This window comes from Periplaneta americana, chromosome 12, assembly GCF_040183065.1.
Source record: "Periplaneta americana isolate PAMFEO1 chromosome 12, P.americana_PAMFEO1_priV1, whole genome shotgun sequence".
In the NCBI taxonomy this organism is placed as follows: domain Eukaryota; kingdom Metazoa; phylum Arthropoda; class Insecta; order Blattodea; family Blattidae; genus Periplaneta; species Periplaneta americana.
Window position 1 is genome coordinate 68,430,621 of NC_091128.1, and position 18,311 is coordinate 68,448,931.

General features: G+C 33.1%; 1 protein-coding gene across 3 annotated transcripts in view; it reads left to right on the forward strand.

Annotated features, from left to right (window-relative positions):
• Window positions 1-18,311, forward strand: part of LOC138710529 (transmembrane protein 268) — a 92,146-nt gene that overhangs the window by 59,226 nt on the left and 14,609 nt on the right. For 2 of the 3 annotated variants that reach the window (XM_069841495.1, XM_069841494.1), the window contains exon 8: window positions 3,814-3,870. The exons of the other annotated variant lie outside the window; for it this stretch is intronic. In XM_069841495.1, coding sequence (XP_069697596.1) covers window positions 3,814-3,857 — 44 coding nt within the window. In that variant the 3' untranslated portion in view covers window positions 3,858-3,870. The remainder of the gene's footprint in view (window positions 1-3,813; window positions 3,871-18,311) is intronic. 3 annotated transcript variants of the gene reach the window in all.

An 18,311-nucleotide genomic window follows, 5' to 3' on the forward strand; every position in this document is an offset into this window, starting at 1 on the left:
TGTAAGCCAAGTGGGTAGTAAATATTAAATTATCGGTTTTCTTATGTTTACAGAACTATTATTAATATTATTTTTCATGTGGAATACAAATTTTCCTTCAGTATTGTACTATAATTTAAGCATTTCCTCTGTAGTGGCATAATAATAAATACGAAAGAATAATTTTATTACTGATATTAGTTAGGTATTATTGTCGATATATTAGGCTGTAACAGATTGTTAGATTATAAATATCAGTAACATTATAATGATAATTACACATAAGTATAATACAGGAACAGCAATGTTAATCAAACTATATGTACAACATGTTACAAATTGTCCAGTGTCTAGAACTTTTATGATAATTTATAAGTTAATCAGTGAAAACTTATATGTCGGTAGTACTGCAATTACATTGCTAATTTCATATTTTGATGGCTTAGTGTCAAAGGACACTAACTCCAAAAATCGACTTTTTGAGTTATTTATAGTATCATGTTGTACAAAGTAGCCTTTATATAGTGTGAAAGTAATATGTCTCTACAAATAATAGTTTTATTGTTTTTTTTTCTTGGAGATAGTGTTGTGTTAATTTAGACAGATATGAGTGTCAAACAACACTATCTAGACTTAGTTTTCTTTGACAGTAACAAAATATAGACTAGAAGAACACTAAGTCGAGAGAGTGTTCTTTGTCTCTAAATTATTTAACATTTCTGAGATTTTATGGGTGACACTGTCTCAGAACATACAACCAAGAATATAATACAATCAGCATACTCTTAATTGTTAGAGAATTGATAATTTTTTAATTAATAGAACAAGCATTCTTAAATCAATCCAGTTTGTAAGAAGTTTACAGTTTGTAAGAAATGCAGCACAGGATTGCTCTGATAATTTGATACTCTTTTATTAGAGCTAAGAAATACTCAGTACGAATACTAGGGGCAGGTTATGGTGAAGTTGGCTTTAGCGGCATCTAAAATTTCACAAGGAATGAGTGATGAAGCTAATAAGAGCATAGTGTTAGTAGTCCATGTTCAACACTGGATAACAGGGAAAGTCCACTAGTCCTTAAATGGTGGAAAGAAATTGCTGGTAAAAAAAGTTCTAGACAAAGATTGTACAAAATGTCCCCTTAAATGCAACCTCTCATTTAGTGCTGAAGACAGACATGAAATTCATAAACAATATTGGAATATTGAGAATAACGATTTGAAGTGGCAATTTTTGATGGGCCTTACGGAAGTGAAGGAAATCCAAATCCAAAAAGGATGAATCTAGAAGACAAAACACAATTTTTTCTGGTGAAAAATAAAGAAAAGATATGGATATGGAGGTTTTTTTTTTCGCCATCTTTGATATATCCAACACAATAATAGAACATATTTTGAAAAAAGTGACAATAACATAGTGGATACTGATCAAAGAGGAAAGCATGAGCCCGGATTAAAGAAATCTGAAAGTACTCGTGAATATATAGTGAACCACACTGCTTCATTTCCTATAGTACCATCCAATAAGAGTAGAAGAAACGATACTGCAAGAGAATATCTGTCTTGTGATTTAAATTTACAAAAAAATGCATGAATTGTACGAAGAAAAATTCAGGAATGCTAATGTTCAGGCAGAAAAGCTTTCATATTATAATCATATTTTCAAAAATAATTTTAATATAACTTTTCATAAACCCATAAAGGATCAATGCGATAAATGTTATAAATATGATCACATGTGTGAACGTAAGAAGATAGAGATGGAGGCAGTTCATCAGTCCCACATTGAAAGAAAAGAAGCAGCTCGTATAGTAAAAAAAAGATTACAAAATCAGGGCATCAGTAAACGATGTTTACTTTTTTTAAATTTGATTTCGAACTGAGCACTACAGTCCAATGTTAAAATGGAATGAGTGTTTTATAAACGTAGATTAGCTGTATATAATTTGATCGTGTATGATGTAGCCAACAGAACAGCAGAAAATTTTATATGGAACGAGGGAATTGCAGAAAGGGGAGCTGCAAAGGTAGCATTATGTCTCTTTCCTCAAATGAAAAAATTGCAGAATGGTAAAAGGTTCTGTTTCATGTCCGATACCTGTGGAGGACAAAACCGGAATGTGTTTATATCAACCATGCTCCCCTATGCTGTGAATGTTTTGGACGTACCTCAAATTGAACATATTTTTTTTTTAACCAGGATATTCACAAATGGACACAGTCCACGCACACATTAAAAAAAAAAAAAAAGCAAAATGTATAGAAATATTTGATCCATCAGGGTGGTATGCTATAGTTGGAGTTGTATCAAAAATAGAAGTAGAACAGAGTGATGTAATGATGTACGAGACATTAATAAAGAACAAGAAAGTTGACACTAATGGAAACATTGTAAGATGGCTGGATATAGTGTGGTTCCAGTATCGGAAAAGTGACAAGGAACACGTATTTTGTAAATACAACTATGATGAAGAATTCCATAAATTCAAGATACAGAGGAAGATTACACGTGGATTTAGGCTGGATAATCTTCAGCTTAAAAGCATCATGGGGCACTGAAAATATACAAGATTAGAAAATGAAAAATGTATTGCAACTTTGTAAACAGAACATTATACCAGGAAATTACCATTTCTTTAAAACAGTTTAAAAATGGAGAACAGGAAATCGTAGTAGAAAATACTCAAAATGAAGAGCAATGAGTGATTATGAAGTTAAAAGGACATTTTAATTTTTTATATGAGAGGTGTGATTATTGATACTATTCAAAACATAAAATACTGAAACAAATAAAATATAATATATTCAGATTATAATTTTATTCAATGTAATTTAGGGCATAAAATCTGAGTTAAGTGTGTATTTTTTTTTTCATTACGTGCAGACAGACTTTTAAATCAACTGAATTTGTAGGCTTTGCCATTTTTTAAAATAAATTGATCATTAATTAAATAACTTTTTCGTCCAAACCCCTCATCAGCTGTGGTAAATTAACATTAGCAACTATTTAAAAACACTGTTGTTCTAAAATGCAATGTAAAAATGAAGATAATTTAGCTCTTTTATTATTTTATAAGTGCACTGTTAAAATTATTATTTCAGATAATAGTATAAATTGATTTAATAATGATAATATTATGCTTTTATGCTTTATAAATAATATTAACTGGTACTTTTATAATAATGCTGATATGTTCTGAGTTTAGATAATGTTCCTTTACGAAGAAATATGATAATTGCTGCTCACCACAATAAGTTAAATTTATTAATTTGCATTGTCAAATAGACCTATAATTATTTTGTTAAAGTATTTAAATTCAATATTTTAGCATTATTTTTAACACTATCTACTAAATTGAACACTTCATGTTAGTAACAAAGAACACTATCTCCAAAATGTTTTCATTTTTAAGACAATATTAAATATTTCTAGAAAATATATGTTGTATTGTCTTTAGGGTTATATTCTATATTTATGGTTTAAATTTTATCAACATATCTCTTAAATTAAAGCAGTAACATAAGAAAATGTACACAATTAAACTGTTTTTTGGCTCTCCTGTAAAGTTGTGATTTTGGAGTTAGTGTTCTTTGACATTAAGCCGTCAATTATACTTTTTCAAAATTTCGTATGGTCATTCTTTGACATATCAGGTCACTTACCATTGATTATCAATATAGAGAATTCTATTATGTAATTCTGTAAGATTGTGTGTTGTGAATTTTACAGTTCTAATGTCAAAATTTATATGATCAGAGTTTAAACCAGAAAGGAGATTTGGGATGTTACTATATTTAATTATATATAACAATTCTCGATGCTTCTTGCATGCAGCTGGTGGGCGCAAGCCATGTGTGGCATTGGTGGGATCTTCGTAGTCATTCTACTATAGTGAGTATTTTTGTTGCTATCTAATACAGGGTCTGTTTTATTAGTTCATTGTATGCATGTTTTATAACTCGTACCATTGCATTTACTAGTAAAGTATGCATATTACGCAGTAAAGCAGTTTTCATTATCAGTTCACGTTTATAAAATTAGGCTTTTTTTATTTTAATTTGTCTAAATATTGTGTTTTCAAAATGGACCCTGAAGCAGATAGTTACTCTTGTTGGTTGATTTTCTTATTCTCTACAGCACTTTCGATTTCTTTTTAAGTCTGCACCTGCATCCACACCACTCAGGTTAATCTTGCTTGTCTCTAATATGACACTTCAAATCTTCATAATATATTTTCTTGTAAGTATTAAAATTTTCTGTTATATATGAAGTTGTATTTGTGTTAGAATATTGCATTTTCTGACTCTAAAGAAAATTGTGCATGATTTTGGAGTAATATGTCACCACGTGTCAGTATTTTATCAGATAAATTATCGTAGTTACTTTGAACTCACAAGCAAACATTTAGGAGTGTCAAATAAAAATGTTAGATTTTATTGCACTAGCTGATGCATCACACTTATATTAATAGTTAACCAGAATTTTATAACCCGGGCAGAATTACAATAAGTGCTCTAATGGTTTAAAGATGACAATATTAGATCATCAGCAGGTGAACCTGTTTTGTTATCTTGTGTGTCAAAATGAATTTTCTAAATGTAGTTAGAATACTTGTGACAAAATTTCAAGACAAAGGCTATGCAGACAGTTTAAATTACAGAAAAACCAACAGAATTGGCAAATGAAATGCACAGAGTGATTAAAATGTTTGCATCGGAAAATGTTGAAATAGACTGCACTCTTGATATTGAAGTAAATGAACCTGAAGAAGAAGACTGTATGTATTATGAACAAGAACGTAGAATATTAGAATCAGGATCTTCTTCTGACAATGAAACAGGTAATGAATCCTGTACTTCACAGCAATCTGGATCACAATACACACCATCTCCAGAGAGAAAACCAAGAGAAATTTCATTTGAAGAGAAGATTAAAATGATTAACTACTGGTTATTTCCTGGACCTCCAAAACATCATAGACAGAAGTTCAACCACAGAACCTGGTCGTTCATGAAACATCATTTTACTTGACTTACAAATGAACGACAATTGTATAAGATGAAAGAACAAGTTGAACATCACCAAAAACTCCTAGACCAGATTAAAGAAGTGCATAAATACACATTTAATGAATTTATGAAATGGAGATCAATGAAAGAAATAGTTAAAGATCGTGATTTAAAGAAAATCACTATGGTTAAAGCACATGAACTAGGAATGGATGTCTTCAAAGCAAGGTATTCAGCTTCAAACAGCATTATAATATAATTAGTTGGAAAGTGGCATCGTTTGTAACAAACTAAGAAATACAGGATGAGGCTCAGCATGATGCCATAATGCAATCTTTTAGAAGTGAATGCAGTGAAACTATTGACTACTTTCTATGATGACCAAATATATAATGCTGATGAATGTGGATTTAATAAGAAAATACCTATGGGAAGGACATTAGAAATTAAAAGAATAGACAATGTTTATGGCAGAATGCAGTCTAATGAGGCAACGACACATTTATACACCATCATGCCCGTAATGTCACGAAGTGGAAAACTTTTACCAAAATTGTTTGTCATGCTCCATGAGTTCGATGGTGGTAGTTCTAATGTTCAGGAAAAGATGTTTAAAGCAGGAAATTTAATTGTTAAATGGATTCATCAGGTAAGATGACACAGCAATTATTCGCTTCATTTCTAAAAGAAGCATTTCTTCCATTTTCAAGTATTCGCAACCTGCTTTTGCTTGATTCTTATGGCGTCCACAATAATAAAGAGTATATTACACAAATACTGGAGGAAGAGCATCACAATCCTGAAAATCTGTTAATAAAGATTATACCTTCGAATACTACGTATGAACTACAATCTTTAGATCGTTATTTCTTCTGAATGTACAAGTATATGATATGGAAGATGTCTCACAATGTGGCTTTCGACGATTCATCCTGCACTCTATAACAACGTGACAGCATATTGAAGCTACAGTCTTTGGCATTTGAACAGTTCCTGTCTCCAAGGTTTGAGCGTGCCCATCAGTACGGATGGGTGTTAGCTGGATTGGAACAAGAAGAGAAGGACATTTCCAAAGCACCACTGATTATTGTTTCAAAGATTTAGAAGGGAACTGCCATATGTGCAAAACAGTATTTGTTATCAGGTGTGCGTTAGTGCACACAGAAATTGTGTTTCACACACTTTTTTGTAAATTATCATTACTGCATTGAATATGTTGCGGGATGATGTGAATATCGAGAATATTTAACTCGACTGGACTATTTTGTGTACAAGAAAGACGATTTTCTGCCTGTTTTACTACCGCAATATTGCGTTAGCAGTATCTTGTTTAATGGCAAATATGGCGGAAAATAAGAATGCTTGGGTGGAAAAGAAGGTGAATATATATATTCTAAATGTATTTTAAAATAGAAATTCAACATTTTTATTTGACACTCCTGAATGTTTGCTTGTCAGCTGACAGCATGTATTCTCATAAAATTTGTATATTTTTATTATCACCTTTAAAACCTATACTATTTTTATAAAAAGATATATAGTGTGTACCAAAATATCAAGATGTGACTGATCAGACTTCCTGTTTTTGAGAATGTAGAAGTACTATATATATATATATATATATATATATATATATATATATATATATATATATTAATAACTATTAAATATCATAGACGACATTAAGATATGTGGATCATATGCGGAGACTAAGAGGAAGGCAGAAAAAAGGAAAGATTGGAGAATGCTAGGTTTGCAGTGAAAGACCTGCCCATGGACAGAACATTTATGTATGTATGTATGTATTAAATATCAATCCAATACTTAGGCCTATTTTATTCGAAAAATTGTGGTTGAACACACTATAGGCACTCGTATTTGCGATTATTTTTAATAATGCTAATCATACTTGCCACCATTTTCAGCTTAAAAGGTCCACTATCATCAAACAAAACAATTTTCGGTTTATTCACAGCCACCTAAAACAGTCATCTGCTCGCTACATGTTACTGTTGAATGAAATATGCACAAGATACTCACCGGTAATGGGTAACTTTCAGTTGCCGCTTGCGCTCTCATTTTAGTGGAAAAAAGTATGTGCAATTGAATGTGTTTCGTTTACTCTTGCATGCAATGTTTGAATGCTTAAAGTTTAAAGAAAAGTTGAACCATGCAGATGCAACTTATGAATGTGCTTATGCTTAATTTATGTAGTGTACCTACATAAAGTGCTACATTATTAATAATTTAATGTCATTGACATAATGGCCAAGAGTGTCTAAGTCTTGGAAATATCAATGTTAACTTTGTTCCTGATAATATATAGTGCGTCTGTACAGATGCCGAATTAAAATTTGGAGCGAGTCTTAATGGGAGTCCACCTGTATGTAGGCAACAATTTCGCATGACTGTCCACAATAGCATATATACAGGGGCTCTTATTCATTGCACATGCACAGTGTGTTGTAAGCAAAACTCATACAATAAGTGAGCTTCAAATTTTATTTCCGTATCTGTACATACAAGACACTATAAGAAATTAATGTCTCTCAAATGAATACAAAAGTAGGTATTCGCGAGTTTGTGTATACTATACAGTGTGTTCACAGAAACATTCCATGATTATAAACTGCTATAATTTTGTAACTATGCATATATGAAATTCATACCAGTGCCGTTAGAAAGAATGGCTCATAGAATTTCAGGGGATGTGTAATATTGTAATTGTTGGTTGAAAACAATAGATGGCATCATAAGAAAAAAGAAAAACAAATACGCTGTTGTCACTCTTTCGCTTGTCATTGTAGCATTGTTGGAGAGAAGCAAATTGTGTTAATTGGTGTGAATGTTTACATTTCAACTCAGTGTGAATTCTGCAGCATTTAGAGAGTTATGGCGAATCCACAGGAACGTAGTTGGTGTGTATTATACCACCTCAGAATCGTCTTGCCAATAGCTGCCACATGTTGAAACTCCCATCTGAAGGCATGTTGAACTCTCACTACACTCCGTGTGCTATGGTATTCCAATACACACCAACTGTGTTCCTGTCGGTTCGCCATAACTCTCTAAATGCTACAGAATGCTCATTGAGTTGAAATGTAAACATTCACACCATTTAACACAATTTGCTTCTATGCAGCAATGCCACAATGACAAGCGAAAGAGAGGAAAGAGGCTTTTTTTCTCTTTTTTCTTAAGGTGGCATCTATTGTTTTCCGCCAACAATTACAATTATACATCCCCTGAAATTCTTTGAGTCATTCTTGCTAATGGTATGAATTTTTTTGTAACACACATAGTTACAAAATTATATTGTGGAGTATTATAGACGTCAGACTGCTAATAATTCATGGAACTAATGTGAATTTCAGTATAAATTAATAAATATCCAACTCTCTCGGACTATAAAAGACAACATAATACTTTTTTCTGGAATAGTTAGTAATAGAAATTAAAAATTATGCACCAAGAAAGAAGTGAACATAAAACTGCTTGCTTGTTGTTTTCCAATGGCATTACCCTTGATGATCTCATTTACCATTCCGGCCTTTAGATCCAAGGTTTGTGGGTTTAATACCACCACAATCACTACTACTACTGCTACTGCCACTGCTGCTACCACAATCATTACTGCTGCTACTACTACTACTACTATCACTTACTGTTACTACTACTACCACCACCACCACCACCACTACTACTACTACTACTGTAATTACTACTACTACCACCATCACTTACTGTTATTACTACCACATCTGCTACTACTGTTACTAACACAATCACTGCTACTACCACCACCACCACCATCACTTACTGTTACTACTATCACATCTGCTACTACTATTACTACCACAATTACTACTACTACTACCACCACCACCACCACCACAACACTCACTACTACTACCACCACCACCACTACTACTACTACTACTACTACTACTACTACTACTACCACCACCACCATCACTGACTGTTACTACTACCACATCTGCTACTATTGTTACTATCACAATCACTATTAATACTACTGTTACTATTATTACCACCACCACCACCACCACCACATCTGCTACTACTGTTACTAACACAATCACTGCTATTACTACTAACCATCATCTCTACTATAACTTTACTATCACCACTCTACTATTACTGCTACTACTATAACAACCACTACTACTTTCACCATCACTAGTATTGTTACTATCACCACCTCTACTACAACTCCTACTACTACCACCACTACAATATTACGACTATCACTACTACTACTACTACTACTACTACTACTACTACTACTACTACTACTACTACTACTACTACTACTACCACTACCACCACACCACCACCACCACCACCACCACCACCACCACTGCTACTACTATTACTACTTTATACCACCATCTCTATTACTGTTACTACCAATTAATTTTACTACTACCACTACCACCACCACCACCACCACCACCACCACCACCACATCTTTTTCTGTCTTATGAAGAAGGGATCCAGAGGCTTGCACTATAGTCTGAGACTTATTGTGCTTACTATTCATTTCAGTTAACGCCCTGCGTCTGTCTAAGAATTCTGTATCATCCTCAAAAGTTGCCATCTTTATGCAGGTTCACAGTACTACATCCTGCTGCATCACCACGTGATATGACACTATTGAATGATGATAGATGAAGTTGAAATTAATGATGATGAAATGAGCTGAGAGTATAACTCCAAAAATTGCCCAATATTTTCTTTGAATTGGTTGAGGAAAAAGCCTCAACCAGGCAATTTGTCTCAACCAAAATTCGAACCTGGGCCCGCTAATTTCGTAGTCAGATATGCTAACCACTACTCCACAACGGTAATGTCTTTTGGAATTATAAAGAGTACCTTTTGTGTTATATGTATGTCTTTTGAAAGTAGGAAATTGAACTATGAGCAGTACAATGTTATTCATGTGATAAATAAACTAATTTATTGCAAAACGCGTAAAACTTATGAGGAAATTATGTATCATCTTCGGGACATGCTCATGCCAATTTTCCTCTTTGTTTCCGAGTAAGTTATATCTCTATTGCTGACTATCATTGAGATTTCTGCCATATAGTAAATGCTCTTTATTCATAGTTGTTTTCACTGTAATAACTAACCATAAACTGCAGGAAAGAATGAAAAACCACTAGCTACATGAAATTCTTACCAGTCCACAGCTATGGAAAATTGCATATTTGATTTACTGTGGACATCATGTAATCAGCTTATAGCTGGACACAAGTATTAAGAATTAGGAGTTTACCGGTACATTGTTGTTGCAGGGAGTGCACAATTGATTTATAGAAAATCATATTCTTTTCAGATATTTATGAAGACAGTCTTGGCTTGTCTCCAGTTTGATTAGTGCTATTTTATCCTTTTTATTTGTGTGGAGAATTGTTTTATTATATTGTAATTTTTAATTCAAACAATAATGTAACTTTTATTGTCACAACAATAATCACTTTCTATAATTGAATTTAAACACTCCCGTCAACAATGGGATTTCCACTCCACACAGCAACACAGTATTCGTTATTGCACTCCACAGACGACAATGATTATTCACTTGGATTATTGAGAACAACAATGTACTGCTAATCTCAACTAATGTTCACAAAGCACTATTTACAAAACAAAACTGTCAGTTCGTTTGCCTTAGCTAGTTCTTCTAGCTCATTCACTCAAGTTCACCGTATATCGAACCAAAGTCTTCCAGAGACAATCCATTGAACTTCGAACTCAACACTTCTGGAGACAGTCCACTGCACTTGAACTCGAGACTTCCAACTGTGTTGCTTCCGCCTGGACGCTGCTCTAGTTCACTTGCGTGTCGAACCCTAGACTGCTGGTTCACAAGCTGAACTCACTGTCCAACAACTGACTGGCTCCTTCTTCGCGTCTCCTATTTATCACTAAACCATAGTTTCCAGAAACTACGATTTCGCGAACAATTTACAGATGCCGAGAGGATGATGCTTCCTGAAACTTCTCGCAATCGCTTTACTTCCCCCTCTCTGCCGTGGCCCAGCATGCCTTCGTTCCCCTTACGTCCATCCCCTCCAGTTTGCGTGGCTGCAGCGTCCTTTGCTGCGTCGCCTGTCTTCTCGCGCGCCCCGCCCTCTGTGGGACGCGTGATCGACTCTCGGCTGCCACAATATTATCCAGTTTATTTACGTAGTTTTTCAATGATTGATGCATTTTATTTATGTAGTTTTACAATGATTGATGCGTTTTTCAGTACCATCGCTGAAAATAAGTCCGTATTCAAACCCATTATCCAATATTTCACCACTTGGTGAACTCATCATTGCAGAGCAGTATTGTATGGACTGAGAAACTTAAAAAAATGAGAAGCATAAAAATAAAAAAGACGTGAGCTTTAAGAAGTAATAATAAAAGCATTGTTTTTCTATTCTAATGACTAAGACTTAGATAAGCAATATGATTTTATTGCGTAACACTACTCAGCACATTGCTCTATCTACTCGTGAGTGATTTTACTGTAACTATTGAAAAATTGTTATGATCCCTTCCAGTCTTGGACACACTTTTTTGTTCCACCACCTAAGGAAATTTTTCGATAGATATTTTACTGCAGGTTAGGAAGTTCATCAGATAGTGTTTTCATCAGTGAGTTTGGACATTCACTTTTTCGGTAGGTAGGCTACTACCTCAGCCCTTCAGTAACTAAGCAGACAAATGATGTAACACACCATAATTTGCTTTGCTATGTACCATGTTTGTGAATACATTGGCAACTTTTTGCTATTGTTGCACAGTATGCACCAACACATATAATACATTAATTGTGAAAGATATTGTGTCCACGTGATATGCACACTAATTGAACAATTATCAGCATTACTTTTCTTGTAACAGAAGGTTTAAAATCTGTAGATATCTCTTTAATAATGTGTAAAAAAAATATGGCATCAATTTTATGAACCATGCCAATTTCTATGAATGGGTTGATAAGTTTAAAAATGGTTGAACAAAGTGTGTCTAGGAAGACCAGTTGAAGTTTCAGTGCCATTGCATGAAAAGAGTATTGATAAGATGATTGGGAAAACAGGGGATAACTATTCAAGATATGACTTTAAAATTTAATTTAAGTGTGGGGGCTGAGCATTCACTTATCCATAACCGTCAGAACTATCTAGTTCTAGATGGTTTCCAAAGGAACTTGCAGATGAAAACAAAGAAACGAGGCTTAGATTGTGCTGTGATCTGTGATCTGAAGGATTATTATTTGTTTGAAAGAAATAAGTTTCTGGAAAGAATTGTGACGTGTGATGAAACATGGATGCATACATTTCGAACCAGAGTCTAGGAGGCAGAACATGGAGTGGAGACATCCATCCTCACATGTTAAGAAAAAATATAAATCTCAACCATCTGCAGGTAAAGTACCATAAAGATGAAAAGTTAAAGAATTTATTTATTATGACTCTTTGGAAAATCGTTGTAGTGTGAATAGCATGTATTGAAAAGTGATGAAAGTTATAGATTTATAAAATACATACAGGTACTGAATTATTTTAAACTTCTCTCTCTCTGTTTATTGAATATCTTAGTATTATTGATAAATGGTCAGTAGTTGGAAAAAGTGCATAAAACGTGTGGAGATAATATGGAGAGCTAATTGATGTTTACTTTTTTCCTTGGTGTATAGTTTGAACTTCCTGCAACTAAGTACAGTACTAAACATTATCAAGGAGAAAAATGTGTTATGGTACCTTACATTTTGAAAAACTGATTATTCTTTTAGATGTACAGTACTGAGAACTACAACTCCATGTTTATGGTAACTTGATTTGTAACAATGAGAACGGCCTTTACTGTGTATATTTAAATTAAGTGCTGCTGCTATTTGCTTTAATATCTGAGAAGTATTGGTTTACTTTGCCATTCAGAATTCAAACAACTCAATAACTTACTTTCAATGTCATTCGATTTATTAAGTTGTGTTTACAACAGACAAAAATTTAATACAACAAGTAACTTTTGACCTGATTACGTCTTTATTGGAGGTACAAACGGAAAAGAAGTCACATTTTATGTGTAACAGATAACTTTAGCGTCATGAAGTGATAAATAGAAATTGGAATAATTCATTACTACGAATTTAACTAATTTTGAAAAACTCTATGTAACTTGAGATCTAAGGGAAACAATATTTGACCTTGTCCGAAGGTTTTTGAAGTCACGACAAACCACGAGTTTGGGGTTTATCACAAAAAAAAAACTTCACGACTCGAACCAAATTTACGAAAAAGTTTTTGAAACTTAATTTCAAAATCTTTTTTTTTTTCAATTTATTTCGAAATTCTATAGCGTGAGGACATATTTATCGATGTTCATTAATAATAATAATAATAATAATAATAATAATAATAATAATAATAATAATAATGCTTTATTTTATCTGGCAGAGTTAAGGCTTTAAAGCCTTCATTTGCACTCAACCAGAAATTAGAAAATGTAATTACGCAAAATAAAAAAAAAATTCATTAGCAATTTTATCATTTATGACCTGAGGATCAGGATGTCAGCCTTAAATCTGTCACTGTTGAATGAAAACAATCGATTATCGAAAAACATTCGTGAAATTTAGTTTTATTTTTTTTTTTTAACAAGTTTTTCTTTTTGCAATTTATTTCGAAGTTCCTCAGTGTAAGGAGGATGTATTTATCGATGTTCATTAGCACTCTAACCTACCATCGAATGAAAACAATTGAGTGCGCTATAATGTTAATAAATTGCATTTTATCTCTCTTTGTTGGTAATTGTAAGTCGTGTTGATAATTTTTTTTTGATATGTCCCCCATCTTTGAAGTCACACATTTTCGCATATACAGATAGGCCTACTGATTTTCACATTTCAGAGTACCATTTTCCATACTTTCAAGTTACTGAAAAATTTCAGTTAGTAGTGATAAGATAGTCCCGCACCGTGGATTCGTGGTCTAAGGCATCCTGCCTAGGACTCGTGTTATGGAATACACGCTGGTTTGAGTCCTCACGAGGGAAGAAATTTTTTCATGAAATTTCGGCCAGTGTATGGGACTGGTGCCCACCCAGCATTCTGATGTACTTGGGGAGCTACGATAGGTGCGAAAATCCTGTTTCGAAAACCAGCTATAACGGCTGGAGGGATCATCATATTAATCACACGATATCTCCATTCTGGATGGATAATCGTCCACTTCTGCTTCGGCATGAGTACGTGAGGCCAGCAGCCAGCTGGTTGCTCTTGGCCCTTTATGGACTGTAGCACCACGGATTTACTTTACTTTTAGTGACAAGATAACAGCACACATTGTCGGACTTTGTAACAGGAGCATAGCTACAAGCAGGAGGTAGTGACGTAATGTAACTAAACAAAGAAAAGCATAGGTTGAGTCCATATCATACGAGGGAGAAGTCTCAAATTGCTAAATAACTAAAGTATAAATTAATCGAACATATTTCGTGCTGTATATTATCTGCACAGTCATATCATAATATTCTATCAATAAATAATTTACAACAGAGTACCAGTATTTTATTAATATCATTTAATCCTCATAATTCTCTCATTACCTGAAGTCTGATTAGTGTAATATGTTGCTAGTTAGCGGTGTATGCAATGAAGGGGGGAAGAAACTGACCACCCTACCCCATTATCTGTTGTTTAGTTGCCTCATGAGTGATGCCTTGTGGGTGTCACTTATAAGATTCAAACCTGCCTAAGGACAATTGACTAAACAATAACAATCCTCACATTGAAATTAAGTACAATATAATATAAAATTAATAAAATAACAACCCAAAAAATAAAGACATAGTCATGCAATTGGTGGGATGTAAATATCGCCTGTCACTTTTTTAAAATAATTTTTGGTAATAAAGTGGAATTGTAATTGGCTTAGCATACATTATTATAAAAATCATCTTGCAAGGCATTGTTCACTGTGACTTATTGATTTAACTATAAAACAAAGTTGCATTGTGGTATGCATTTGCAGATATTCGATTAGTTATGCTTTAATTTATGATCATTGTAATGAATCTCAAATATGTAGATTGAAATAAGAGAGTTTTTGTACCCTCGTCACCCGCTAAATGTTTAATGCTATGTTGACATCATTGATGAAAGAGTCAATCAGAGTCATTCACCTCACGTTATTTCAATAGTGGAACCTGCTATCTCTGGCCGAATAACGTGGACGTGAATGAAGTTTACCGTAGGCCTAATTCGATGTTAAAATATGGTATCTTGTTTGAAATTTACCACTATGAATGACATTCATCTACTTAGAACAGCTTAAGATGAATAAAATATTTAGGCCGAAGTACAAAAAGGCTTAGGAAAGTACTTTTCGTTGCGATTCCAACAGATAAAAAGGTTGATTCAGAGTATTATGCCAAGTGAAAACGCTCCTTTGTTTAACTCGCCACAACTTAGAAATCAGTAAAGATTTTGAGTAGCGACCACTTTTAGAAGTAATTTTCATTCATTCTCAACATTTCTCTCGCTTTGAACCCCCATCTAACGTAAAAAACAAAAATGTTTACCGCCTATCAACTTTTGAAGGTGTAAATATCTATTCTGAACAGATCACATCGAAGTTGGTACCTTTTTTTTCGTAATTTTCAAAAAAAAATTTTCATTTAGGATTTTTTTCTGTCTTCCTAAGACATTGAGCGATCAATTAAAAAATTACAGCACGATTGATTATCATAGGAGCTACAACATAATGAATGTTAAGGAGCAGAAAATATCGTATAATGATTCTTTTCGAAGTTTTATGAATGTTAACGTACGTCACCAAATATATTACTACTGACGTCAAGACAGTGTTAAGGTGTGTCTACACAGTTCAACTTTTCTTTCAACTTTTACGCATTCAGTAATGCATGCAAGAGTGAACGAAACGCATTCAGTTGTGCATAATTTTTCCATTAAAAATGAGAGCGCATGCGGAAATTGAAAGCTAACTGTTGCCGGTGGGTATGTTGTGCATATTTCGTTCAACAGCAGCATGTAGTGAGCAGCTGGTTATTCTAGGTAGCCTTGAATAAACTGAAAATTGTTTTGTTTGGTGATGGTGGACCTTTTAAAGCTGAAAATGATGGCAAGTACGATTAGCTTTATTGAAGATTATCGCAAATACAAATGCCTATGGAGTGTTCAACCACAATTTTGCGTATCAAGTAGGCCTAAGTATTGCATTGATATTTAATATTTATTAATTATTATATAGTATGTACGTAGTGAAGATGACATTCAACACAGCGCACCGTGTAGACACAAAATCTGCATACATCTTAATTGAATGTTCGTTTTCAACTTGATTCTTTCAATATTCTCCCCAGATTGCATGCAAAAACGCATGGAAAATTGAACCATGTAGATGCACCTTTAGATGTTTAGCAGGCAACCAGGGGCCTATTTCATAAAACGTGACAATTGTAAATATGTCATTCAGACAAGTAACAAATGACGACTCTACTAATTGTCAAATTTTTGTTTTATAAAACATTCCGTCCGTTAGGAAAAATCGTGACAAATTGTCAGATTCCTGTTTCATAAAAGTTTTACCATAACAGGCAAAATTTTATAATTTGTCAAGACTTTTCTGACATATTTCATTTTATGAAACAGAAAAGGTCAATTCATTTGTTGACAATTCTACATATTTGTAGAATTGTCATGAAATTCTGACACCTCGTGTTTTGTATGTCATAGGAAGTTGACAATTTATTGTTGCAGTTGTTGGGCTATATTGTAATTGGGGCTATTAAATATTGGTATGGATTTGAGGGAAATACTTTATTCTGAGTAAGTTATGTTAAGTACTAGCAGCAGTAGAGAAAGTAATGATTAGGGGGATACCACGAAGGACAAAGATGTGTAAAGAAAGAATAAATCTAAATTTTACATTTTCAGTGAGTTTGTGTTCATAGATAAATTTCGTATTAGTGGAACATCAGCTGAAAATATAATGAGCAAAATAGGAGAGTTGCTGCACAAAACAAAAAGAAACACTTGACCCAAAATAATTATTATGTGTTCTTACACTGGATGGAAATGGAGCTCAGTATCACTTAACTGCTGATGCATATCACTTATTGAAATCATCCCACAGTTCATGAGAGCAGCCAGTTTGCCAAGAATTGATGAAATTATTGATGGGTCCTTGATAAAAAAAAAATGGATGCTTCCTCTGAAAATAAGCCTATATTTGTTGATAGGAATGTTATTGCTTTCTTAGTCAGATTTAGAATTAACTTTAATTTTCTCATTGTTCATAATTGAATTTCTAATGGTGGTTACTAATCTCAACAAATTCAGTAATAGTGTGCATTATAGATCATCCGATCAGCTTGTTTTATATTGATTACTTTTATAAAAATATAAAATGAATGAGAAGAAATAATTTGCTATCGATCTTATATACTTTATCTGTCATTGTCATGTTCATGAAACGCTGTTTACAGACAATTCACAAATTGTATTTGTCAGAGCAGGTAAGAATTGTTAGAAAACAAATGCTACAATATTCTGACATATTTATAGAATTGGCATGATTGTAGGACTTGTCACCTTTATGAAACAGGGTCCAGGGTGTGAAAACTCTGTTATATCTTTGTACATCACTGGTAAACTGGAATATGTAATGTAGCTTAAACAAGTTGTGGTTCGAGAACATACTCCGTGCTTTTTGTATTTTTCATTTAGTACTTCAACAGAAACTTTTGTTGAAATATAATTATAGGCTAATGTGCATATTTTTGTAAATGCTGTATATAGGAAAATTTAAATGTCGAAGATGAATAAATTGTTTTAAAGAGAGAATCACAGAATCGAGCACAATTTTATTGTTTGCAATAGATTTTAAAATGAACCATGCAATGCAGAGTTTATAATTTCTGGTTCAAAATCTGCATTAATAAAATATCTCTACAAAAAGTATACATTTTTATTTATTTGTACTGGAATGAAACTAAATAATGTTTCATACTTCAAAACTGTTTTTATTTAAATATCATATTAGGGATATCACAAAGTTGCAACCATTATTTCCTTTGGAAAAATGTCAGGTGATAAATCATAATAAAATTAACGTGAGATGATAGTTCAGTATTTAGAACAAGTGAAGCCTTCAATAAATACGGTATATTGAATATTAGATGTTTATATAAATTTAGCATTTCATTATTTTCTAATAATATTTTCACATTAAGAAACATAATATATTATAAAGAACATTACTTGATTTATGTGTATGTTTTCTA